General features: G+C 41.1%; 4 protein-coding genes, 1 long non-coding RNA gene and 1 pseudogene across 7 annotated transcripts; 4 read left to right on the top strand and 2 right to left on the bottom strand.

Moving 5' to 3' along the window:
- Positions 1-1,020: 1,020 nt before the first annotated feature.
- Positions 1,021-4,316, bottom strand: LOC136440723 (homeobox protein Hox-C3a-like). Its single transcript, XM_066436826.1, is given in 4 exon segments — positions 1,021-1,309; positions 1,312-1,453; positions 1,758-1,924; positions 3,481-4,316. Coding segments are annotated over 4 exon segments (921 nt in total). The 5' UTR covers positions 3,917-4,316; the 3' UTR covers positions 1,021-1,133.
- Positions 4,317-5,408: 1,092 nt separating this feature from the next.
- LOC136440729 (uncharacterized) lies at positions 5,409-7,968 on the top strand. Its single transcript, XR_010756697.1, has 2 exons — positions 5,409-6,472; positions 6,810-7,968. It is a non-coding gene; the product is annotated as an uncharacterized lncRNA (long non-coding RNA).
- Positions 7,969-8,737: 769 nt separating this feature from the next.
- Positions 8,738-14,468, top strand: LOC136440727 (L-xylulose reductase-like). Its single transcript, XM_066436829.1, has 8 exons — positions 8,738-9,176; positions 9,550-9,647; positions 10,971-11,125; positions 11,260-11,302; positions 11,628-11,727; positions 11,993-12,057; positions 13,035-13,152; positions 13,414-14,468. The coding sequence occupies exons 1-8, from the start codon at positions 9,125-9,127 to the stop codon at positions 13,515-13,517; spliced, it is 735 nt and encodes a 244-aa protein (XP_066292926.1). The 5' UTR covers positions 8,738-9,124; the 3' UTR covers positions 13,518-14,468.
- A 163-nt stretch (positions 14,469-14,631) lies between these two features.
- LOC136440726 (L-xylulose reductase-like) lies at positions 14,632-18,544 on the top strand (annotated as a pseudogene).
- Positions 18,545-18,711: 167 nt separating this feature from the next.
- LOC136440724 (L-xylulose reductase-like) lies at positions 18,712-21,752 on the top strand. 2 transcript variants are annotated; one of them, XM_066436828.1, is made up of 8 exons: positions 18,712-19,128; positions 19,355-19,452; positions 19,656-19,810; positions 19,936-19,978; positions 20,254-20,353; positions 20,494-20,558; positions 20,948-21,065; positions 21,523-21,752. In XM_066436828.1, exons 1-8 carry the CDS (start codon positions 19,077-19,079, stop codon positions 21,624-21,626), a joined length of 735 nt encoding a protein of 244 aa, XP_066292925.1. In that variant the 5' UTR covers positions 18,712-19,076; the 3' UTR covers positions 21,627-21,752. The 2 variants fall into 2 exon arrangements, with proteins under 2 accessions (XP_066292925.1, XP_066292924.1); XM_066436827.1 differs by lacking the exon at positions 21,523-21,752 and having other exon boundaries at positions 19,046-19,128; positions 20,948-21,193.
- Positions 21,691-25,656, bottom strand: LOC136440722 (formiminotransferase N-terminal subdomain-containing protein-like). 2 transcript variants are annotated; one of them, XM_066436824.1, is made up of 5 exons: positions 25,443-25,655; positions 24,776-24,903; positions 24,047-24,161; positions 23,655-23,843; positions 21,691-23,258 (listed from the first exon to the last, which is right to left on the bottom strand). In XM_066436824.1, the coding sequence occupies exons 1-5, from the start codon at positions 25,558-25,560 to the stop codon at positions 22,786-22,788; spliced, it is 1,023 nt and encodes a 340-aa protein (XP_066292921.1). In that variant the 5' UTR covers positions 25,561-25,655; the 3' UTR covers positions 21,691-22,785. The 2 variants fall into 2 exon arrangements, with proteins under 2 accessions (XP_066292921.1, XP_066292922.1); XM_066436825.1 differs by having other exon boundaries at positions 23,053-23,205; positions 25,443-25,656.
- Positions 25,657-25,697: the final 41 nt, after the last annotated feature.

Below are 25,697 nucleotides of genomic sequence, written 5' to 3' on the forward strand. Positions count from 1 at the left end.
ATGACTGTGATGAGAATACTCATATCATATACACCCATAAGGGCAGTTTCAACATACATGGCATTGAACTCCATATCAAGCATTCCATGGTTTACGCTCACAAATCCCTCTGCCAATCCCTCAATTCCTCTCCCATGTCTCTCATTGTTGCAAAAGAAACGTGTGAGAGCCACTCTGGATAGGTCGTGTTTGAAATTGTCTGGGCGATACTCGCTGGCCTCCGCGATCCTCCTGTACAACTGTGCAAACGCAAATTCCACCTAGCCAACATCGATGGCATACCAATCCACAAATACGCCCCAGTTTTCTGATAAGCCGGTACAGTGCTAGCCTTTTGCGGCAATCTAAGTCGGCAAGTTCCGGAGTTCCGTGTAGCCTTGGAGGAGGTGATTTTTTTTTTTTTTTTTGAGAACAGGCGAAAATCAATGCGCGCGCGGATGTCATCCATAAGATTAAGTTGGTGTGGCCTTACCCAAAGTACGAGCAACAATATCTAAGGTAAACATGGTGAAGAGATCAGTGCTGCAATTCCATTTCCTCTTGCAGTAGAATTATTGAGTCGAAAAGGTCAATCTTGGGTTTTTCCATGCAGTATTTTGAGCGTTCTACAGGCAATCATACATAGATGTCATAAAAACAAAGAAACAGACTTGTGAGGGGACGGAATGTTTTATTGTATGTACAAATTGATACTCACATGCTATGTGGGGTATAAGACGCATCATTTAACATGTCAAACACAGACAACTACGTTTGAGTGAAAACTTCGTAAATTTGAATCGAAAGTTTCTGCGAGTGAAGCCATGATTTTGCATAATTGATGCTCATAAGCACAGCATACCACACCCACACGGCACACTATACATTATCTTAGAATACAAAGAAAACAGTTCGACGCTCGCAATGAAATCTATCTATAGCTATCATTGAATGGCGTTTGCACAGATAACAACTACGTTCAAGCCAGAATTTATAAATTTCTTAGAATCTTTCAACACTACATGTTGTGCTGTGCGTTTGTTGATGTCACGTCGCTGACAGTGGAAGGCCTTGTGTGTACGTGCGTGTGTTGTGTCGAAGCTAGTCCATAGTCCAAGGCCATGGCCATACCAGTGACCGGTCTGAACCCGGCGTTATAGTCGAACGGGTAGGAGGCTGTCGGGCAGGACACCGTCGAACAGTACGTCGGGAGGATGGTCGGTTGGATGACGGACTGGGACGCAGGTAACCTGACATCGGGAATGTTGTAGGCAATTCTGCTGGGGAAGTAAGGGTGGTGGAAGCGGCTCGCGCTGGGGATGTCCACGGACAGGGGAGTGTAGGGCGCCCGAGGGTCTGTCAGCAGCGGGCCGGTGCCGGCGTAACCGTGCAGGGACATGCTGAGGGCCTGGGTCTGAGCCTCTTGCTGCTGACGCTTCCACTTCATGCGCCGATTCTGGAACCACGTCTTTACCTGGCGTAGGCATGAGTGAAGGAAGAAAATCAGTTTAAAGCTTCTTTATGCCTATTAACAATTTTATGGAGCAATGAAAAATATACCTCTGATATCAGTGATGGATAAACACAACTTTGATAGAATTATGACACCCCCGGCCCCCCAAACGATGTCTTCCCATATGCCGTGAAGATGCTAGCTCCAACTCGGACTTTCGCGTCTATTTGATTCGGACGTTTTTCGAAGTCTCCTCTGGGCCAGTACGTAGTATTACAGAATAGCCTAGATATACTTGTACGTTCTAATCTAAACTGTATCTCACCTGTGTGTCTGTCAGCCCGATCCTCTGCGCCAGCTCCTGTCTCTCGGCCGCGGCCAGGTACTTCTGTGTCTGGAAGCGTTTCTCCAGCTGGAAGACCTGGTACCCCGCGAAGGCCGTGCGAGCCTTGTTCTTGCTGGAAGTCTTGTCGTCGCCGCTGTCGTCTCCATCTATAGGAACACAATAGTAAGAAAATGGTCAGCAAAACAATATTCACTTAATGAATAAAGACCTTCATTGCATATTTTTGCCACACTGGGCAAAGTGCTGGTCCAAACAAAACAAAACATGTTGAGCAGATACGTGAACTGATTCACTAGTGAACTGGGTTATTGGTTAGAAAAACTGAGGCGTCTTTTTTCTACACGCAGTATACATAAATCAGTGCGAGAAAACAAGATATGAAAACTTAGATAATAAAAAAAAATCGTCATCAATAAAAAAAATACTGAAGTAAAGGACCATTAGAAGTCGTTTTTGTATGTGCATGTTCAAATATTTTTTTTTTTTTTAGAATTGAGTTAAAATCTGAACAAAAATTCTCTGGTACAGGGTTATTCTTCGCCAACTTTCTTGTGCAAATTATCATTTTCCGCCATCTATTTTCCCTTTTTTTCAAGACCGCCTTCAAAGTCTACAAATTACCAAGGATGAAATTACAAAGTATAAAATGAAAACGTTGCATATTCATGACCCTGGCGTCTGAGTCATGACGCCAAGACGGTCCGTTCTCTGAGGTCTGTCGCCAGGGTCTGGTATCTGGAACCCCCTTGCTAATTTATGAGTCTGTCCCCTTCAACTTATTTTCTTCTTCGCATACCGAATCCTTTGTATGTTCTTTATAACATAGCATTAATTTTAGAAAAGAGTCCAGAAATAATATTTTAAAAAACAATGGCTGTCTTACACATTACTACTGTAATACTACATAATTTTTGCCTAACTTTAAAGCCATTGGTTCCTGCTATGTTAAGATTTTCCTTTGACTCCGTCACGTTTTATGAAGAAAGATTTCTTATATTTTTTTTTTACACGTATGCACTATTTGTCGAGATATAATTTCCTTCATACGCGGCTTTGTTTTTTGTTTGATTTTCTGCTAGCAATGAAAATGTCGAAGAAATATTTGCAAGTCCTTGTATAATTAGAAGGCTTTCTCTAAAACTTTCTAAGAAGGTAATCCCTTTATGTTCCAATCAACCGTCATCAAAACACTCCAGATTGTAAGTAAACAAAGGGCATCGAGTACTCGATCAGCAATTCTCGCGACAGGCCCCACCCATGCAATGACATCATAACATTATAATGTCCTTGCTTTATATGTTAACATGTATGCCGGTATTTTTTTCGTTTAATATATATAATACTGATTATTACAATTTTTCTTGACCTTTGCCCTACTACTACGTTTATTTCTGAAAGAATCGGGAAATGGATCGATCTATTGCTTGAGGATCGCGAAATTAACGTCCCTTTAGCGCACGCAACTTCTTGTCCCAATAAAATTCTATGGTGAACTTACTTTTTTTTCTGCATCTCCTTAAGGTAGTTAGATTTTCAAATCATGAACGCACTCCTCTAATGGGCCAAATGACCCAAGCAGGAATCTGTGACAAGAAAAGCGCCGGGGAAAACTAGTCAAGAAGCCAAATTTACCTCTCCATGTAAAATATTGTTTCTGCCAGTTTTAAGTTACCGTGCGTAAAAGCAAAACTTTGTATCATACCTGACGACGCATCCCTGTCCGGATCCGTGCTGTCTGCCTTTGCACTTGACTTTGGCGAAAAGTTGCTTCTACTCTTCTCGGCAGCTTCCTTCACGTTCTGGCGGTCGGTCTGCCTCGGCTGGTGTTCCTCGTCGTCGCTTGCCGACTCCCAGGGACGCTTCAGGTTGACGGTTCCGGTGCCATGAGCCCCACGCCCCGAATGACTGCCCGAAGTCGTGCGGTGAGTCGTTCCCGTGTTGAAAGGGTGCTCACCGGCGACAGGTCCGCCGGAACTTGCGGGGCGATAGTGCAGCGTGCCGACGCCGCTGTGATGCTTCGTCGGAGGAGCAAAACCAAGATTGAAACTTCTCTGCAGCGTCATGGCGTTTTGCTCTACTTGTACCTCGCGAAGCTTTGCAGGAAAGTTGTTCTGACCACGATTCTGATCGAACAACATTTTTACCGGATGTCACCGATGTCAGACCAAAAACCAGGCCGCTTCTCAGTGATTTTATCTTCTTCTCAGGAATGTCTCTTTGAAGCGGGTTGTCTACTCGCGGTGTGTCCGGACCTGAACTGATCTTCTGACAGGCGCACCTCCCGTTTTATGTAAGTGGGCGTTCTGTTGTTTTGTTTGGAGCATAAACCCGAACAAGCCTCGCTGATGTGTCAACTGTTTTCTTTTGTAGGCGACAGTCGCCGACCCCTGGCTCCAGGACAGTTGTGATCTGGAATGGGTTAATTGATTAATTATAGACAAATGACTCAAATTAGGAGTGTGTGCTGCGCAAGCTTTAGTTAGAAAGGTTGCCCCGGTTCCTCCAAGAACGCCTTCTCTTATTATTTCTTTGTCACATGTCTGGAAATGCGATACTTATAACTTTAGATACAATTTCAACCTTCCCTAGGAAGAATGTTTTCTAGCTCTAAATAACGACAAGAAATGAGACCAGCAACGTGCAGTGCTCGGCCGCGGTGACACCGTTGTGCCAGCCGTATTCATGACCAATAGTCTACAAGACTTGTCCCTGGCGTCAGGACCCAACCTGGCGTCGACCAATTTCAACAAGTTTCTTTCCAATAGCATCATCCTATTATACTCACTACAAGACACAAAGGTATCAATCAACCGATTATGTGACCAAAGAAAACATCCATTGTCTAGACGACAGGTCGTGGCGTTGGTAGTGACAGGTGCGCGACAGGTACATCTCATTGTTTTGCGCGCTAATTGTTTCTCAGCAGAGCAACGCAGAAGACTAATGATCTGTTGCAAAAGTCCTAAATAGTTACATGTAGTTGGAATCACCAAGGAGTCGTCCATTGCTACACTGACCGACTTTCAGTGGTCAGAAGCTACCCAATCTCTTAAGAATCCAAGGAATCCGAGCTAATGGCCAATGTAGGGAAGCTAAATGTTACAAAGAACATCAAGCATAAACTTACAAATGAGTGTTTACTACTCTGCTTTTGTTAGATAGTAGCTCGTGGATCGAAAACAACACACTGCTCTTCTACCACTTCATCTTTTCTCTACCAGAAAAGTACATCATTTCTCACCGGATTACTTCACAACCACAACAGCTAGTGCGAGACATATCATGATAGCAGCATAGTAGGATTAATTGTACATTAAGAGAATGGGACCTAATTATACAAGTATCTAAGATCTTTTCAGTGGTGTGGGAACGAATTTTCTCAAAATCAAGACATTCTACTAACAGAATAAATCCTTTTTAAACGTGTTATTCTTCACTGGTCCTTTGATATGAAATAAGCGCAACTTTTAAAAAGAAACTTCGCTTACAGCTAGCTAATAGATATGCTTACGATAGCAACTATAGGACTAGAAAGTTATTGACTTTCTCGCGTGAACGTTCTAACTTTGACCAAGGACCTTGACCATGCGAAGCCTACCCCCCCCCCCCCATCCCTCTCTCTCTCGTCCTCCTCTCTTTAATACCCGTCCTATATTCATATAGTCTTCAGTATTTGGAAATTGTACATGTTGAAAGCATTTGAGGAGACGGAAATTTTGTTTATTCCTTTTTTTACGATTAGAAAATGCTTCTTTCCTTTTGAACATTATGAGCACAAACACCACTACAACCGTAACTGACCAGAACAAGGAGGTCAAACTTGAAGAGATGGCAACTGTGGCATTCTTCGGGAGGAAAAGAATTACAAATTCATATCAATGACATGTGAACAACTGAATGTGGTGCCAGCAGAATTGTCGGAATTTTCAGACAATGAGATCTTAACTTGTAGAACAATGAGCCCGATGGGAACCCGTCTACCTGACAGTTGATAGCGATCTCACAGGCGACAGTCATCGTGGCGATTCTGGTTTGAAGTGGACCTCGTTCACACCGTATTACTTTATCCAGACCCCGGAATCTCGGCTATTGCCGGGTCCTTAGGTCATCAATAAGACAAACATGGGTGGAGCACCTGTGGGGGGAGAACAACCACCCCGACAATTTGACGGTCTGTGTTACAATTGGTATGGTAAACTGTGCCAGTTTCTCTGGCGCCGGGGACAAGAGATGCGAGCCGCGCGCTATCGGAGGAACGCTCGGGAGATACCGACATGCTCTGGTCGGGATGGCAGGCATCCGGCCAGGCGTGCGCCTTTCTTTTGTGGAGTCGGAGTCGCTCCGAAATTAGCGGAAGAATTACCGGAGAAGAATGAATGATATCAACAGATTCCTGTTCTGGCATCTCCGAAACGGAAAAGGTCGAATTTCATGGAGGGGGCACTGTATATAGAGGGACATACAGAACGTTCCTACCTGCAACTTCTACCATGTGCCTTTTAGTTACACGAAACACTAGTCTTCCATTTAGACGTCACGCGGACTCTTTCTGTCAATGACAATGGACATAATAAAGCAATTGTACATATTATCTAATCCCTTTGTTTACGAATCCTTGAAATCTCAAATCCATTTATTGATAGACCCTTTATTGAAAGCGCTGAAGCCCTCCCAACAGTTGTCAAATCATCAAGGTAAGGAGACATTTTTACTGTTTGCCGGAAACGTTAAGAGTAGTCAGGTGTGTTATTGTAGTTGTTATGGAAAACGTTACTATGTACAACTATTGTATCATTCATCTAGACACCTAGTGACCACACACTTCTTTTTTTTTTAATCAGACCTCGATTAACAGTTTCGACGTTATTGTTTCTGGAGATATGAACAATCTTTGTAAGAAATGTAACTTGTCACAGATGATTGAAGATATACCCTTGTACTTGCTATGAAAGTATCAGATAATTTCCTAAATCTTTGAGTAATCCCAAGGAGGTTGAGTATATCGATATGTTTCCTATCTCCGTACATCAGACTCTTCAAACGCTGACAGATAAGGAACCCGGATACGGAAGAGAGCGGAACGGCGCCATGGAAAATTATCAACATTTCGTCGCCTTTGTCTCGCAGAATACTTGTTAACGTGGTTGGCGTTGTGATGTTGTGTCGTTGTGGATTTTTGCAATACTTCGTGTGCTGAGATCATAAGTAAGAATTATCCAACAAGGCGATGGAGATAAGATGTCGGGAAGGGAAAATTTGGCGCCAAGACCCTGACAGAAAACAGACGACACTTGCTAATTGTCGTGGTTATCGGGGCGAGAGATTCGCATCTTCCGTTTCTGTTGAAACACAATCACTGGAAAGTCGATAACCCGGATAACTTTATTGTTTATGGTTGCACAGGGAAACGCTCGGTTGCATGGTTGTCGCACTGCACTATTCTGTTTATTTCGAACTGTGTACTAGAAGACTAGCTACCAAGGAGGTTATATAGTGATAGTTTGGTGCTACGTACACCGTGTAGTTTGAAACACTCTGGTAGCGTTGGTCTACCGTTGTATGTAGCAACTTGTATGTAATTCATCAGGGGAAAAATGACAATCAAATTCCATTTTTATCCTCTCTTGTGCCCCATTCGTCCAACAAAGCTTCTTTACAAAACATTGAAGATATGTAGCTTAAATTTTGATAGCTCCATCATGATTTCAATCTGAGTTCACCGCTATTTTTAATGGTCAAATGAATACATCGCAATTGTGTCAATAAAACTGCAAGACAGACCGACGGTTGCGCTATAGGGTACACACTTCACGCAATGTTTAACGTTATATATATTCTTTTAATACAGTGTTAACGTTGGGTAACATAAATTCGCGGGGTACTTAAATTCGGGATTTTTCGAAAACGGGGTATTTAGGGATATGTGCTAGATGCAACATAAGTAATACCGCTAGAAATGCAAACCTGACAGACTTACGTATTCAGAACACTGTCTGAAAAGCTTCGATAAGCATGGATTATAAGGCGACGAGGTCAAAGACTCTCCGTCCCTTATTGGAACAGTCTGAGGGCTTCGTGGGAGAATTACACAACATGGTTGTCGGCTGGTTTATAAGAAAAATGTCACATCCGCTTCCTGCTAAACACAATTATTTACAAGACAACTTATTACAATCTCTTTTGCTAACCTGCAACTGGATTCTAAGTGTGATTAATCATCAAAACTCCTCTCTGTTGCTACAACCTACGGCACGTGTATTTTCCCGCCGCCATATTGTTAACCAGAATCCTGTTGTCAAGCAGACGACAAAGGTTTGTGAGGAACACTTTTTTGTCTAAATGCTGCGTGTGATAGTGGACTGAGGAAGATATTTTCCTCAAAGTTTGCTCCTAACACAACAAGGAACACCATGGACATAGTAGTATTACCATTGCTACGGCATCCAGCTAACTTGCCATGAATAATGTAACGTTACACGTTGCCCGATGCCGATGACGATGGGCCGACTTTGAGTGAAGTTCTACCGACTCAACACACGGGTTGTTCCCGAACTGGCCTGATGTGTGCGGTACGGCCGTTTTTTCGTGTATTTTTTTTTACTTGGACACGTCTATATCCATAGCACTCTCCCCAAGCCAAGGATGGAACGAATAGCTGCTGTATAAAATGTGATTAGCGGTAAGATATTCAAGACGAATCTTCTCTCCTGTCCGACAGCACTGTCATTCTGCGTGCGGCGAACGGTAGTTTTAAGTTGAAATATTATGGTGTCAGCACGACTAGAGACAAAATCTACCATATATATGATTAGTGCAAAGATAGTACATGATACTGACAGAATTAAAGAAAAAAAGGATGGTTTATTGTTTTGCTAGATTGATTTCAGTCAACCATTATCGGAAAAATCCCGAATTTATGTTACCCAACGTTACGGGGTAACAGTGCAGTTGCATTTCTTACTGTTTCCGCTAGGAGACACCTATTTACCCTGCTTTACCACGGTCGGTGTTCTATCAAAACACCTGTAACGTTACATGTGTCAACTGTGCGCTTATGGTAGATCAAATGGACCAGCATTTTATGAATCTTAGCGTGGTTCTTATATACTTGTATTCAGTTTATAGGTATGGCAGTGTAATACCATAATGTCCTTGGTAATACATGTACCAATGAGGTTTTATCTTGAATGGGGATATTCGAATAAGCTGTAACGAATATACTGCTACATTCACAGTTCAAAGTCTACAGCTGATTCAGGGCAAAGGTCACTACAATCTGTGTTCAGATTATAGTTCAGTTCCACGAGTTCAACGTCTATTATAAATCACACCGCATTTCCGGAACCATGGAGATCAGATTTGACGGGAAGAGGGCCCTCGTGACTGGTGCAGGGAAAGGTTAGCCCAGGGAGGAGACAGGGCTGAACATGAACTACTTGCATTGGTGCGCCGCGTACCAGTGGGGAGGGGGGCGTGCCACTCATCTAACAAATGGGCGTGTCCAGAAAAGTTTACTTTATATGTACTTATGATATATGTATAATATGACATATTTTTCACGGAGGTATTTGAATAACTTTCGCTGTATGTGTGTTTGTTTGCCTTGGTGTGTGTCCACTATTATTTGAATATCGTAGAGTGGCAGCAGAACATGTTCTTATGTAAACAAATTTCAATAAACTGTAAGACACAGCTTTGATTGTCGAACTATCAGTAACTATAGCTAACACTACATCACAATGAAATGTCTGTAACCCTTCCTTCCCCACAGGTATCGGTCGTGGCCTGGTCAAGGCCCTGGTTAAGTGTGGCGCTGAGGTGTTTGCCCTCAGTAGGACAAAGGAAGACCTGGACAGTCTGGTACAAGAGGTCTGCACAGATAAATTCTCTGTAGCATCTGTTAAAATTTCTAAATGTAGATGTGGTCAATGTATGTTGCTGTAATGCTCGTGCCATGCAGCAGGAAAATCGATTGGCCAACAACTCGACAAGTGGGTTTGCGGAAAAAGCTGGCCCTGTCTACCTGGCCTGTCTACCCTGGCTATCTACCCTTTTTGGACCCCAAGGGCATGCATGGGGGTTTTGCATCTGATTGAATTTTCTTGATGAAAACCTGGGTCAGTGGCAATCCCAGCTGTGGGTGGGCTGGATCATACTGTTGGAGGATAGGGACAGTTATGATCAACTCCACCAACACTAGAAGAAAATCTATTATTGATAAACAAACATCTAAGTATACAATAGAATGCTAGGATTGTTACACTACTCTATAATAGAAGAGGTGTGATGGGGTACAGGATACACAAAGAAAACTGATAGGATGGTTTACCAGAGCAGCAGCTGCTAAAGATTTCGTCAGTATCTGAGCTACAGTAACCCCCAGGAGTGTCATACATCTGTTGTGGATTTAGCTGTTGTGACAAACAAAGGTCCTATTGTTGTCTGACTCATCCTACAAATTTTCTTTGCTTCCTTGTATTACTTTCTACTTCAATCTTGTTTAACATTTCAGGAACATTTTATTGTACACATGTACTTGGAACTTTTTTCCAGTCCTGGTGGAATTGCTTTACCAGTTTCACCCACACCCCGCCCCAACCCAATAGACATTGTCTTCCATCCAGCTCACACACATCTGGAATTGCATTCAGTTTTTCCTCAAGGAAGTTCCATGAAAGCCCAAACCCCCATGCATACCCTTGGGGCACAAAAAAGGTAGACAGCCAGGGTAGACAGGCCAGGTAGACAGGGCCAGCTTTTTCCGCAATCCCCTCGACAAGTCTTCAAGCTCTAAGAGTCTAAATGACATTTTTGGGAGAAAATTAAGAAACCCAGTGTTCTCTTGATGGTCACACGGTTTTAGAGATTAGACGATATTCACAGGTCCCTGAGCCTTGTCCAATTTGTGATGGGGTAGATTTTCAGGTGAAAATTCTGCTCAAGTCTCTGGTGATTTTTAAATTTGGTGACTTGTCGACTATATATACATGTACTGGTGACAGGGGCTTTAGAAAAACAAACCAAGGTTGAGCTGTATGAGTGATTTTTTGTGTGTGTAGCACCATGCAGAGGTAGATTGGTTATGGAAGGCATTACTATGTTCAAAATTGCATTTCTTGGACATCATACAACGGTAGATTGGCCTTGTTTAAACATTTTACATTACAATATTCATGTATGCTTTATCCTCAGTACCCAGGTATCCACCCTGTTCAGTGTGATCTTGCAGATCCAGAGGCCACAAAAGCAGCAGTGGGGTCTGTTGGCCCTATAGACCTCCTGGTCAACAATGCTGGGATCTCAATACTGGAGTCATTTCTGGATGTTACCTTGGATGTTTTTGACAAGTAAGACATAGTCCTGGGGATTGTGTGAAAGATCAAGTGGCTGTATACAGATACATGTAGTTACAATTTTGCATCTGTCGTAGTACGTAGTATGGCAGATTTGGTATCATATCACTGTTTTGTTTCTCTTCTAGGGTCATGAACGTCAATGTGAGATCTGTCATGCAAGTTTCACAGGTCAGTTGCTAGGTTGACTTTAAGCCACACCATCAGTGCCTTTCTCATTTTTTTCCTCCAAAAGTTAAGTTGGTAGGCATACTAAAAAAATTACAGTAGGCATGCACAGTAAGTAGGAATGTCTGTGGTTCATGCAGAAACTAAAATGTTACCGTAGGGAAAAATACTTATGTAATAATTTGTATGCATCACAGAAGCTAGAAGCTCTATGAGTAGTTGGATATAGTCATGCAGAAGGAAACTTTTTCTTAGACTTTTCCTATGGTAGTAACATTTGGCAAACTAATTTCATACTGTGCAACATTGTTTCTTTTACCGTTCCCAGATAGTTGCTAAAGGAATGGTGGAGAGGGGCACAGGAGGCTCTATTGTGAATGTGTCAAGTTTGGCCTCAAAAACTGCATTGAAAGATCATACCTCATACTGTGAGTATAAATACCCTTAAGATTCTTCGTTTGAGAAAACGTCACTCTGAATGTAAATTTTGATTCTATTTTGGATTAATATGTGCACAGAAGAGTGAGTGCACCTTTTGACTGTCTTTTTGCTTAAACTTTCTATACCTTGTATGTTGTACCTTTGCCTGAGTAGTCCAGGGCCATGGGGGCAGTACATGAATTCTGCAAAGCTCTTTCCCATCCACTCTCTGATGTTGTCAGCCCACTTGTTCTTTTCCCAATTTTTTTACAGGTACTTCCAAAGGTGCCTTGGACATGATGAGTAAAGTGATGGCTCTGGAGCTTGGACCACACAAGGTAAATCAGCAAATAGGGTTCATCTGTGTTTGTAAAAAGATCCAGCTGATAGAAACCTTTGAACTTAAGCCCAAACACGAAGCAACATGGACTCAACTGAATTTTCAGCTGACCTTACAGCCTTTCTCAGAATGATGGAACAAACTCATAAAAACCAAGGACTGGTTATATGGTTACCGCATAACATCCTTGATCAAACATCTGACCTAATATGGACATGTGACTCTACTTGCATTGGGTCAAATGTAGTGGGTCGATCATTTACTGGTACTATTCTAATTCATGTGACACTTGAAAAAGTAGGATAGATCTTTTCCTTATATAAACACATGGAATATAATCATAGAATATTGATAAAAATGAAATGCATTATCTAGACGTTCTAGAAATTCCTCCAAGGATTGTAAATGCTCATTCTCATCCCATACTATACTCTCTTTTATGTCATGCCTTGACCTGATACGGGTGTTCCGGACCGTGTGATAACTATCCGGATCACATAGGGTTCGGGAGTGTTATCACACAGGCTTCCATAGAATATTTCGAATGCATTTCGAGCGCGCCGGTTGTGCCGCCGTCGAAAATTCGAATACCGGATTCGGAGGTTAGAATCAATGTTGTTGCAGTTTTGTGTTCGAGGACACAAAACTCCCTCAACTTCTGGCACATTTCGCATTGAAATCTGTGTTTTCTCGGGTGGGTGTGACCAAGGTATGACATAAATAAAATACAACACGTTGTATTCCGCATCACCCTCGGTCCCAGCCCTCCCGCGGGTCGGATCGCCCTCCGGCCTACGGGCGATCTGACCCGCGGTCGGGCTGGTATCTCGGGTGATACGGAATACCCCGTGTTGTATTTTATATTTATTAGGTAGATTGTGTGTAGTTATGTACCAGTAGATTCCATACTTTGTACCTTCTACAATTGTTGTGTAATAAAGTTGTTGTAATATCAATATGGAATATTTCCCCCAGATCCGTGTGAACACAGTTAACCCTACTGTGGTGATGACAGACATGGGAAGAATGGTCTGGAGTGACCCTGCCAAGTCAGGACCCATGCTGGCCAGGATACCTCTGGGCAAGTTTGTAGGTGAGTCACCGACTACTAAATTTGCAATCATTAGTGCATAGAAATGGTTAGTTATGTCTAATGAACATGCATGCATCTACAGTACTACTAGCAGTCCGCAGCCACGTGCACACGCTACTGAACTCTTTGATATGGAACTGCAGGAATTCTACATATTCAATTCTTCAATTTTTTTGCATCATTGTTTTTTTACAGCTACAAGCATACTGAACTAGTATTAATCTCCCACATGTAATACATCTGTTGTTACTTTTCCTACAGAGGTTGACGACGTCGTCCATGCCATCCTGTTCCTGTTGAGTGACAAGGCAGCCATGGTGAATGGAACGACCATGCCTATCGAGGGGGGCTTCCTCACATCATAAGGGGATCTCTAATTTGTCACGGCTCAGGATTGTACGAAGTCTTTGTCAAAGGCCAAGCATGATGTGATTTTATTCCTTACTTTCTTTGTACACTTGTAAGTGTTTAACTTAATTTGTGTAAGAAAGTTAAGGTTTGAGTAAGATTGTGCAACCCCAACATCAAGCACTCTTCCCTCCTCCCCCTGTAACTTTTTTGATGAATGTTGCAATCACAATACAATTGCCATAAGCTATTCAAATTGAATATGTGGCATAGTGTAATTGAGCTCATATCAATGATGACAAAAGTTGACAAACACATTGCAAGGGTGCATCATTTCATTGATACCAAAATGTTTTTTGACAACACAAGTACAGCGACTACTACGTTCGTATACATACATACATACAAACATATAGATATAAATGTATTAACCCACACAACAGTATATGAATAGATCGTGATGATACATTATAATTATGTACCAGGATATATACCTTGAAGCTGTATGTAATGTATGTTGTTCACTGTTGACTAAATGCTTAATTCTGTAAAAGCAAATTTCATAATTTTATGATTACTACTCTCCAAGAGCGCAATAGGACGCATGGTTAGTATGTATGATAATAATTGCGCTATTGTATTCTTGACAATAGATGCTTTTGTAATTTTATATCTATGTCTATCGTTAATTGATGAATTATTATCATGGATACAATATTTGATTAATTAGGTGTGGAGCGTAAGACACCACACAAGCATCTGTGGAGGAAAAGTTGCTGATTTTGTTTTTGGTCATTTTAATTCTAAAAGTATCATTTGTCTGTACAAGCATATTAGCATTAGAAAAGATATGATTTACATGTGATTATTACAGTTTCAGTGCTCTAACATATAAGCACTTGACTTGCTACTTGTGGTAAAATCTTCTGTTTGTACGTGGAAGGTTTGAATAAACTACCTCATGTGCATTTTGTTGAGCCAGAATTTGTTTTAGAAGGAGATTAAAATTCAAAGTTATCTTACATGGCCATGTTGTTTTATAATACTTTGTAGCAATTATGGCAATGGCATTAGTCAGTCCCAACTAGTTTGGGATGTCCCTGACAAAGGAAAGCTTAGCTGTCATGACCTCAACAGAAGTTACCTTTGCCAAGAAGGTATACGTAACGTTTGACATTGTTTGTTTCTTAGTCTATATGATGACTTAAACCCCATACTTAATAAGGGATAGTCACAATGTTTGAGATGTGGTAAACTTGTTGGGACCCTAGCAACTTCCTTTAGAACTGCATTGTTGTAACTTGCATCGAAGATCAGAGAAATCTTTAAAAAATGTATTTGAACCAAATAAGACACTGGGAAATGTAAAAGGTCTCCGAACTCTCCTGCAGCATATTTGTTGTCAGGACTGTGTATAAAGTTCAAGGTCTTAGTGTTTCAGTCAGCTGATATTTACTCCTTTGTCTGTGACTGCGGATCAAAGTTCAAAGATCATATATTTTTCAAACTATGGAGGTAAAATTCGACGGGAAAAGAGCCTTGGTGACTGGAGCAGGGAGAGGTGAGTTTAGGGCCAATGTAGGGAGGACAACTGGATGATAGGTTTAGGATTTATGTTTAGTGTTAACATTTATTTCAACCTTAAGCTTGTGCAAGAGAGTGTTCATGTGCCTGTCTAGGTGGTGACTGACACACCTGGACATTATCAACCAGCTTCAATCATGTGACTATGTTCAATCATGTATACCATTACTTTTCCCACAGGTATCGGTCATGCCTTGGCCAAGGCCCTGCTTAAGTGTGGCGCTGAGGTGTTTGCTCTCAGTTTGATACAGGAAGAACTGGACAGTCTGGTACAAGAGGTCTGCATACAGATCAGTTCTCCGTAGCATCTGTTAAAATTTGTAAACATACATTTGGTCAATATTTGATGCTTTGAGAACCGAACTTTGGCTTCATGTGTGATATTGTGATCTTACAAGTTTATCTGTAGCACCATGCAGAGGTATATTGGTTTTTTTAAAACCCGGGCCTTTAAATTAAATATCTACATGTGTACTTTTTCTTCAGTACCCAGGTATCCACCCTGTTCAGTGCGATCTTGCAGACCCAGAGGCCACAAAAGCAGCGGTGGAGTCTGTTGGCCCTATAGACCTCCTGGTCAACAATGCAGGGATCATAATAATGGAGTCATTCCTGGATGTTACTTTGGATGCTTTTGACAAGTAAGGAATAGTCCTGGAGATTTTGAAATATCAAGTGGCTGCAGCTGTATATATAGATGGTTACATTTTCCCCATTTATTACAACAGATTTGGTATCATATCACTGTTTTTGTTTCTCCTCCAGGGTCATGAACGTCAATGTGAGATCTGCCATGCAAGTTTCGCAGGCCAGTTGCTACATTATGATTTTAAGTTGCATGAAGATTATTTGTGCTTTCTCTTCCCTTTTCAACAAACGTTAAGCTGGATGGCATGCTAAGAAAATTAGGGGTGCACAGTAAGCAAATTCATTGACAGTGTCTGTAGTCCACGGAGAAGTTATCAAATATTAGGCGTAACGGCAGGGTTTTCGGCCCAGAACCCAACGGATTCCAATCCCCTTGGGCCCCGATGTTGTGCCCTTGGGAAATGGCACTTAACACGACTTTCCTCACTCCACCCAATTGTAAAAACGGATATACATTGTAATATGTGTGTGGGTCACGGCACCAGCAATAGCTGCCTGTCGGTCTCACGTACGTGTATTGCACTGTTGCAATTTTGATCAAGTCAAATCAAAGTAGTTTTGCATTGCACCACAGAAGCACCAAGCTGTAAAAATAGCCGCAAATGATTGAAAAATCTTCCAATTTAGACCTTTTCTACCGTGTGTCTAGAAGAATTCTTGTAACATTTTACATTTTTATATACCTTTTCCAGATAGTTGCCAAAGGAATGGTGGGACGGGGCACAGGAGGCTCTATTGTTAATGTATCAAGCCTAGCCTCAAAAAGTGCATTGAAAGAACATACTTCATATTGTGAGTATAGGTACCCGTTACAGACGAAAACAAAGAAAAAAAACCTTTATCAAAGTACGCACTGAAATTTCTGATTTGAGAAAATGTCACTCTACATGTAAATCTTAATTACATGGCGTGATAATTTGTCCACCCCTTGATGTTGTCATCCCACCTTTTCTTTTCCCAAATTTCCCAAGGTACTTCCAAAGGTGCCTTGGACATTATGAGCAAAGTGATGGCTCTGGAGCTTGGGCCACACAAGGTAAATCAGCAAATAGGTAGGTAAATCAGCAAACTGATAGAAAAAGAAATTTCAGTTGTGTTTGCAAAAGGATCACATGAAAACAATGACTGGTTATGTGGTTCCGGCCACAATAACTTACTTGATCAAACATCTGACCTTACAGACGTGTAACTTTACATGTAACATGTCAGTCAGGTAGGTGGGTCAGATGTGGGGGGGGGGGGGGGGTCCAACATTTACTAGTAATTATTCATCACTCTGAAGAAAAATCAGGGTAGATCTTTTTCTTGTCCAGACACATGGAATATCTTAGAATGATTATCAAAATGAAAGCATGTATTGATATGCCATCTTTCCCCCAGATCCGTGTGAACACAGTTAACCCCACTGTGGTGATGACAGACATGGGAAGAATGGTCTGGAGTGACCCTGCCAAGTCAGGACCCATGCATGCTGGCCAGGATACCTCTGGGCAAGTTTGTAGGTAAGTCATCGACTCTTAAAGTTGCAATCATTAGTGCATAGATCTAGAAATGGTTACGTATATCTTATGAACATACATACATCTACAGTACTATATATACTAGAAGTCCGCAGCCACATGCACACGCTACTCAACTCTTTGATATGGAACTGCAGGAATTCTACATATCCAATTCTTTGATTATTATTATTATTTTTTTTTTTTACAGCTACAAGCATTCTTAACTAGTTTTAATATTTCACATGTAATACATCTGTTGTTACTTTTCCAACAGAGGTTGACAACGTCGTCCATGCCATCCTGTTCCTGTTGAGTGACAAGGCAGCCATGGTGAATGGAATAAACCTGCCTATAGAGGGGGGCTTCCTCACATCATGAGGGGTTCTCTGATTTGTCACGGCTCAGGATTGTACGAAGTTTTTGTCAAAGGCCTAGTTGGATGTGATTTTATTCCTTACTTTCTTTGTACACATATAAGTGTTTAACTTAATTTGTGTAAGAAAGTTAAGGTTTGAGTAAAATCAAGATTGTGCAACCCCAACATCAAGCACTCTTCCCTCCTCCCCCTGTAACTTTTATTGAATGTTGCAGTCACAATACAATTGCCATAAGCTATTCAAATTGAATATGTGGCATAGTGTAATTGAGCTTACATCAATGATGACAAAAGTTGACACATTGCAAGGTTGCATCTTTTCATTGATACCAAAATATTTTTGACATGCAAACATATAGATATAAATGGATTAACCCACACAAAAGTATATGAATAGATCAACATGTTGAGTTGAACATCGTGATGATACATTATAATTATGTACCAGGATATATACCTTGAAGCTATATGTAATGTATGTTGTTAACTGTTGACTAATTGCTAAATTCTGTAAAAGCAAATTTCATAATTTCATGATTACTACTCTCCAAGAGTACAATTGGACGCATGGTTAGTATGTATGATTATAATTGTGCTATTGTATTCTTGACAATAAATGCTGTTGTAATTTTATATCTATATCTATCGTTAATTTATGAATTATTATCATGGATACAATATTTGATTAATTAGGTGTGGAGCGTAAGACACCACACAAGCATCTGTGGAGGAAAAGTTTGCTGATTTTGTTTTTGGTCATTTTAATTCTAAAAACCAATATCATTTGTCTGTACAAACATATTAGCATATTAAGTAAAGATATGATTTACATGTGATTATTACAGTTTCAGTGCTCTAACATATAAGCACTTGCTACTTGTGGTAAAATCTTGTGTTTGTACGTGGAAGCTTTGAATAAACTACCTCATGTGCATTTTGTTGAGCCAGAATTTGTTTTAGAAGGAGATTAAAATTCAAAGTTATCTTACATGGCCATGTTGTTTTATAATACTTTGTAGCAATTATGGCAATGGCATTAGTCAGTCCCAACTAGTTTGGGATGTCCCTGACAAAGGAAAGCTTAGCTATCATGACCTCAACCTTTACCAAGAAGATATACGTAACGTTTGACATTGTTTGTTTCTTAGTCTATATGATGACTTAAACCCCATACTTAATAAGGGATAGTCACAATGTTTGAGATGTGGTGAACTTGTTGGGACCCTAGCAACTTCCTTTAGAACTGCATTGTTGTAACTTGCATCGAAGATCAGAGATATCTTTAAAAAATGTATTTGAACCAAATAAGACACTGGGAAATGTATAAGGTCTCCGAACTCTCCTGCAGCATATTTGTTGTCAGGACTATGTATAAAGTTCAAGGTCTTAGTGTTTCAGTCAGCTGATATTTACTCCTTTGTCTGTGACTGCGGATCAAAGTTCAAAGATCATACATTTTTCAAACTATGGAGGTAAAATTCGACGGGAAAAGGGCCTTGGTGACTGGAGCAGGGAAAGGTGAGTCCAGGGCCAAGGCAGCCTACGGAGTACATGTACTTCTCTGGACCGAGATCGGTTTAGGATTTTATGTCAGTGTAACAAGAGTAAATTTATTGGAACGTCCTTCGTGTAAGCTCAAAAGAGTGTGTATGTGGCTCAAAAGGGTCACTAAACCTATGTGGACTGACATTTTCTGAACCTTTGCAACCAGCTCCAATCATGTGTACAATCACTTTTCCCACAGGTATCGGTCGTGACCTGGCCAAGGCCCTGGTTAAGTGTAGTGCTGAGGTGTTTGCCCTCAGTAGGACAAAGGAAGACCTGGACAGTCTGGTACAAGAGGTCGGTATGCAGATAAATTCTCCGTAACTTCTGTTGAAATCTATAAGCGTAGATATGATTAATATATGTTGCTATTAGATAAATGAACTATCGTTGAGCTTAGTATCTAGCTTAGTATCTGCCACTGCATGCCGTGTGTGTGTAGCGCAATGCAGTGGCTGATTGCATTTCTTTAAACACCTTACAGTGTGCTTTATCCTCAGTACCCAGGTGTCCACCCTGTTCAGTGCGATCTTGCAGACCCAGAGGCCACAAAAGCAGCGGTGGAGTCTGTTGGCCCTATAGACCTCCTGGTCAACAATGCAGGGATCATTATACAGGAGTCATTCCTGGATGTTACTTTGGATACTTTTGACAAGTAAGACACAGTCCTGGGGATTGTGTGAAAGATCAATATGTTAGTGGCTGTAAACAGATGATTACATGTTAGCACCTACGGTATGGTAGATTTGGTATCATATCACTGTCTTGTTTCTCCTATAGGGTCATGAACGTCAATGTGAGATCTGTCATGCAGGTTTCCCAGGTCAGTTGCTAGGTTCTGCATTTAACAACACCAACCGAATCAGTTCCTTTTCTCCCAAAAAAGTAAAGTTGGATGGTATGCTAAGAAAATTATGTGTTCACGGCAAGTAAATGTTACTGCAGGAAAAATCCTCCTTTTATATACCGGATTTGATGTATATTGGTAATATAAACATGCAGAATCAAACTTAAAATCATTAGCATAGACCTTTCCAAATGTTTGTCTGAAATAATCATGGTAACGTTCGACGAGTTAATTTCAGCTACCTTCCCCAGATAGTTGCCAAAGGAATGGTGGAGCGGGGCACAGGAGGCTCTATTGTTAATGTGTCAAGTTTGGCCTCTAAAAGTGCAGTGAAAGATACCACTTCATACTGTGAGTACGAGTACTCTTGGTATTTTTTGGTTTGAGAGAATGTTACTGTGAATAAAAATGTTATTTCCATTATCGATATGGTGTCCTAAGAAACTCAGTGCACTTTTTTTAGTATATCTTTCTGCTCTGCTTTTCCATAGGTGCTTCCAAAGGTGCCTTGGACATGATGAGTAAAGTAATGGCTCTGGAGCTTGGGCCTCACAAGGTAGGTAAATAGGCGAATTGCCAAATGATAGAAATAGGAAACTTCATCTATGTTTAAACAAATAGCAAGCTCATAGCAAACTTAAGCCCAAACATGAAACAATACTGACCCACTGAATTGTCAGCTGACCATACAGCCTTCCTCAGAATGACGTACCACCAACATTTAACCATGTCATATGGCTTACCATATAACTGATCAAACATCTGACCTTATGGACCTGTGACTCTAGTAGTTAAGTGGGCTGAATGTAGTGGGTTCAACATCTAGTCGTATACTGTTCAACACTTTGAAGAAAAAGTAGGATATATATTTTTCATCTCTGGACACATGGAATAATGAGATTTGATAAAAATCAAATCCACGTGTATTAATATGTCATCCCCTAGATCCGTGTGAACACAGTTAATCCTACTATAGTGATGACAGACATGGGAATTAAGGTCTGGAGTGACCCTGCCAAGTCAGGACCCATGCTGGCCAGGATACCCCTGGGCAAGTTTGTAGGTGGGATAGTCAGCTTTTCCTCTCTGAAAATTAACCATCACTCTGCTGACTTCTTTATATTGCAGTTTAATAGTATTACATTTGGTTTACATTCCAAGGCTCATGTATTGCAACAGAGAAAAGGTTAAACGTGGTTTACATAGTCAGGTTTGATAAACATGTACACACTTTGTTTTTTGACAGAGCAGTATCTGCGCATTTGACAAAACTCCATTGGAGAGATACCTACATTTTATTAGTCTGATTTAATATTTAATGTCTTGTATGGATGATATCATAAAAATTGCAACATTAAGATTTCTTCAGTTGACAAAGATACTACTTTTAAGATTTTCAAAAACATTTTTTTTTACCTAGTACCTGTAGCATCTATAGCTTGCATGTCAAGTTTTGCACATGATATAGATAACTATAGTCTTATGAATGTATGTTGCTGTTGTTGTATACTCTCACACAGAGGTTGACGACGTCGTCCATGCCATCCTCTTCCTGTTGAGTGACAAGGCAGCCATGGTGAATGGAACGACCATGCCTATCGAGGGGGGCTTCCTCACATCATAAGGGGTTCTCTAATTTATCATGACTTAGGATTGTACGAAGTCTTTGTCAAAGGCCAGTAGTATGATGTGATTTTATTCCTTACTTTCTTTGTAAGTCTTTAACCTGCTTTGTGTAAGAAAGTCAAGGTTTGAGTAAAATAAAGATTGTGCAACCCCAACATCAAGAACTCTTCCCGACTGCTCCTGTTACTTTTTATGAATGTTGCAATCACAATACAATTGCCACAAGCTATTCAAATTGAATATGTGGCATGGTGTAATTGGCTATATATACCAATGATGACAATAGATATTGATCTATTATTCCCGCCCGGCGCCCACCCCTCTAATTATAATATGACATCTGTAGCATTTACTGCAAGGGAAATATGAAGTTTTTTAATAAATCATGCAAATGAGGTCGTCATTAGTATAACACACATTTCTTTCTATTCACCTGTCCTAAAGCTACCTACACCTCCAATATGACATTGACATCCCTAACATTTACAGCAAGGGAAAGATAAGTTCCTGCATAAAATGGCATCCGTAGCATTCACTGTAAGGGAATTTGACGTTTCTGCATAAATTATGCAAATGAGGTCCTCATTAGCATAACACACATTCCGTTGTATTTGTCTAAAGCTACAATACTATCAGGGGTGCCAAAGTATTCAAACAAATTTTACGGAATTTATCCGAGTAATCATAATTTATGGAATACATACGATCCATTACGAGAAACATACGAATTTTACGGAATACATACGATCCATTACTAAGAAACATACGAATTTTACGGAATTCATACGATCCATTACGTGGAATACATACGATCCTTACTATTTGATGGCAGACTCAGGATAACTGATACGCGCTGTTTTGAGTATCAAGACATGGTCACGGAAAAAGTCAATAGTGCAGTCAAAATAGGTCAGATGAAGCATATAAACGTGTCTCCGTTATCGTGACATGTTGACTAATCTCCTACAGAGCTTCTGAGGAATCAGAATTTTGTGAGAAACGAGATTTCTTAAATCAAAGTTGACCTATCTATTCTACTGTTCTAATTTTATCTTACTTTGTTTTGAAGCTTTGAGTACACATCAGTCTGCTATCTTATATCATAGCCAACCAATTGCTTAAAGTATATTAGCCTCTGAAACATGTGCCTTTACTGATCACATTGTAGTTTGTGTTCTTGTCTTCCAATGCATGGCTTGTCCTGTGCTGAGCGCCTGTTCAGCCAGCTGGCATGCTCCATGTGGGGTGAACCCGACTACGTTACTTCCAACAGTCCTTACCCCTCCTTCAGCAGCTAGCTCTTGTATGCGTCTCTCTACTACAGAGGGAGGGGTGTATACACCCTCACCATATCTGTACAAGTCCTCACTTCCATAATCATCCCTTTCGTAAGTTCTGTAACCGTCTTTTAAATTTGAGTCAGTAATTCCTGATTGTTCTTCATGAGGAATACTCATGATGTTACAAGCTATCTCCACTTTCTCCTGATGAGTAAATGCCATCGCCTGGACACCAGGTAACCCACCAGGTGTTCTCCCTCTAATGGAATTGACAATTTGCTGCCCAAACTTCAAGTCCTGTGTGTCGATAGTGACATTTATAACCATCATGTAAGGTATGGCTCCAATAGCTGCCGAGGAATGAAAACAGATATGAGACAATAAATATGGAACTAATTAAAGTTAAAGGATGGATATGCACACAAGATGTTCAAAGGAGAAGGCTATTAATAGTATGTGACACATGTCAAAATACAGTTGTTCATAAAGTGAGAATAGTTCTCCTTAGATTTCTTTTGACTTTTCTTATCTTAACAAATTACAGCTGTGTTCATAGCATAAACACAGAAGCCATGATTGAATGGTTGATAAGAATATCTACCTTTTTTTGTAAATGAGAGCAGATCAAGACTGAAAATCTGAGCTCAAACTAAGATGGACCCATGGCATTAGATTTACTTACTCAGGCATTTGAAGGTTTATTTTCCTTTTTGTTATACATATATATATATTGCTAGCTCACTAACCTGTTATGCCATACCGGCTTGAAGGTCTGTCTCCAACGTCTTGTCTAAGTTCCTCAAAGGGTCGACCAGTTGAGAACCAGCCCACCTCCCTCCTGCGCTGGGCGAGTGGCCGGCACAACGGCCGGTCAGCATGGCCGAAGAGAAAGGAGGCACTTCCCTTGGTGGTAGAGGCTAACCTGTGAGCCACACCTGTACAGGAAGAAACTTTGGCTCAAGAAAAAGCAAACAAAAGGAAATTGTAATGACCTTACTGTGATCAACAGTGGCCAGCAAATTCTCACTTTGCATGAAGGATCCACAGAGGACACTACTGTTGTCATTTCCCTTACAACAAAGGTAGCAATTACTAGTACATCATTGAAATATGATAATTAGTAACATTGTAGACACACCAGTTGCTATCTCCCCACACTCCTGCAGGGTGACTCCTAAAGACAGAGGGTGGAGGGGCACCAGGTCTACTGACCCCAGTCTGGGGTGGCCTCCCTCATGCCTGCTCAGATCTATCTGTGCAGGCAAGAAGAATGACATAATGAAATCCATTTCTGAGCCTCTGAAATGATCATATTCTAAGTGTACTTATAATAAGATATTGGTACAGTATCTTCACTTGAGAAGATATCATTGATAAGACTGTCCGCTGTTTCAAGTATGTAAGAACACTCCAGGCCATTGATTACATACATCATACGCATACTGAGATCTCTAAGTACAACTTCTCAGATTTTCAGTCAGTAAGCGCTTTCGCAGATTCGAGTATGCATGTGCAGTGTCAAGGTAAAGGCCCCTGGCTTGTAAACAGTTCTCGTCTCAACATAGCCCTAATATCAGACCTTTTGCGTGATGCGATGCGATAACCCCTTTTGGGCGGGGAAGGCCTAGTAGGGATAGAGTTGCCACCCGGGTGTTCTTGGCAGTCGAACTCAATTCTAGGGGGCCGTGTGCTATCTGTGGCGGCGGTGCTAGTTGCTTCCCCGGCCGAAGGATTAGCGCCAGGAGCGCGGTGGTCTGGCACCCAGGCTAGTCTCAACACTGATTTGATTTGTATAACAACGTCACCTTTGACACACCACATGCATACTCGAATCTACGAAAGTGCTTATAATGAAGACTGTACTTACATGTAGGTAGGCAGATGTGCAGGCCTGGAACACAGCCTCTCCTATGTCCTCCACTGTGGATGCAATGGTCAGGACTGACCTGTTGTAGTCATGGTCGGAGAAAATGTTCAGCACAGAAGCTCGACAGCCTTCAACAGTCAGAGAGAAAAGTGAACAGTTATGCCGCATGTAATTTATTCATAAGGGACAGGTAAGGAAGTTGGCGTGTGTGTAAAATAAGTGGTACCACAACCGGGCCTGTTTTAAAAGGAAGTACGGCTGAATCAAAAACATTTGTGATAACATTGCTATTTGCCCCCAAAATCTATTCTGGTCTTATTACATAAAGACTTTCCAATGTAATTAAAGAATTTTTAATGTTTTTATTCTTTTCACCCTTTCACCAAAACAGTACTGGTACAAGAACACTACTTAAACACCGGTACCCTTCGGTAGGGTATAATTTACTTGTTCATGAAGCATGTTCAACTAAGAGTGAAACAGAATTGGTTTTTCTTTCGCAAACCTGTAAAAACTATAAAAAGTAGCTTAGAGGAAACCTGCGCACGGCAAATAGCTTAGAAACTTAGCATTCCCTCAAGCAAGGAGGTTGTATGTCATATTCAACCTCCCTGCCCCATGTTTGTAACTTGTGACTACAACTTGGTCAGGGCTTGAGGGGTCTTACCACCGTCTCTGGTTATCTTGTCATTCACCCGCAGTGCGGACATGGCAATGGCCTCCACTGTTTCCCTACTCCGCCCCTCGGAGATGTTCATCAGACACGCTGCCAGGCGCCTTGTCATCGGGCTTATTTTAGCAACTATTGCCAGAAACTTCCAACTGAAGACCGCGAAGTTTGTAAGACAGCTGGCAACCTTTGACCTTATATATTGGATTTTTGAAAGACCGGTGGTGATTTGTGCAATACTCTGGCAATTAT

The sequence above is a fragment of the Branchiostoma lanceolatum genome, chromosome 8 (genome assembly GCF_035083965.1).
Source record: "Branchiostoma lanceolatum isolate klBraLanc5 chromosome 8, klBraLanc5.hap2, whole genome shotgun sequence".
Taxonomy (NCBI): Eukaryota; Metazoa; Chordata; class Leptocardii; order Amphioxiformes; family Branchiostomatidae; genus Branchiostoma; species Branchiostoma lanceolatum.

What these genes read in the sequence shown, in the direction of transcription:
- LOC136440724 (XM_066436827.1), top strand. Translation starts at nt 19,077, where the DNA reads ATGGAGGTAAAATTCGACGGGAAAAGGGCCTTGGTGACTGGAGCAGGG. An exon ending in TGGACAGTCTGGTACAAGAG is followed by an intron (nt 19,453 to 19,655) that starts GTCGGTATGCAG and finishes CTTTATCCTCAG; the next exon opens with TACCCAGGTGTCCACCCTGT. An exon ending in GAAAGATACCACTTCATACT is followed by an intron (nt 20,354 to 20,493) that starts GTGAGTACGAGT and finishes GCTTTTCCATAG; the next exon opens with GTGCTTCCAAAGGTGCCTTG.
- LOC136440727 (XM_066436829.1), top strand. Translation starts at nt 9,125, where the DNA reads ATGGAGATCAGATTTGACGGGAAGAGGGCCCTCGTGACTGGTGCAGGG. An exon ending in ACCTTGGATGTTTTTGACAA is followed by an intron (nt 11,126 to 11,259) that starts GTAAGACATAGT and finishes TTTCTCTTCTAG; the next exon opens with GGTCATGAACGTCAATGTGA. An exon ending in ACCTCTGGGCAAGTTTGTAG is followed by an intron (nt 13,153 to 13,413) that starts GTGAGTCACCGA and finishes CTTTTCCTACAG; the next exon opens with AGGTTGACGACGTCGTCCAT.
- LOC136440722 (XM_066436824.1), bottom strand. Translation starts at nt 25,560, where the DNA reads ATGACAAGGCGCCTGGCAGCGTGTCTGATGAACATCTCCGAGGGGCGG. An exon ending in CAAGATAACCAGAGACGGTG is followed by an intron (nt 24,904 to 25,442) that starts GTAAGACCCCTC and finishes TGACTGTTGAAG; the next exon opens with GCTGTCGAGCTTCTGTGCTG. An exon ending in GCACATCTGCCTACCTACAT is followed by an intron (nt 24,162 to 24,775) that starts GTAAGTACAGTC and finishes TTGCCTGCACAG; the next exon opens with ATAGATCTGAGCAGGCATGA.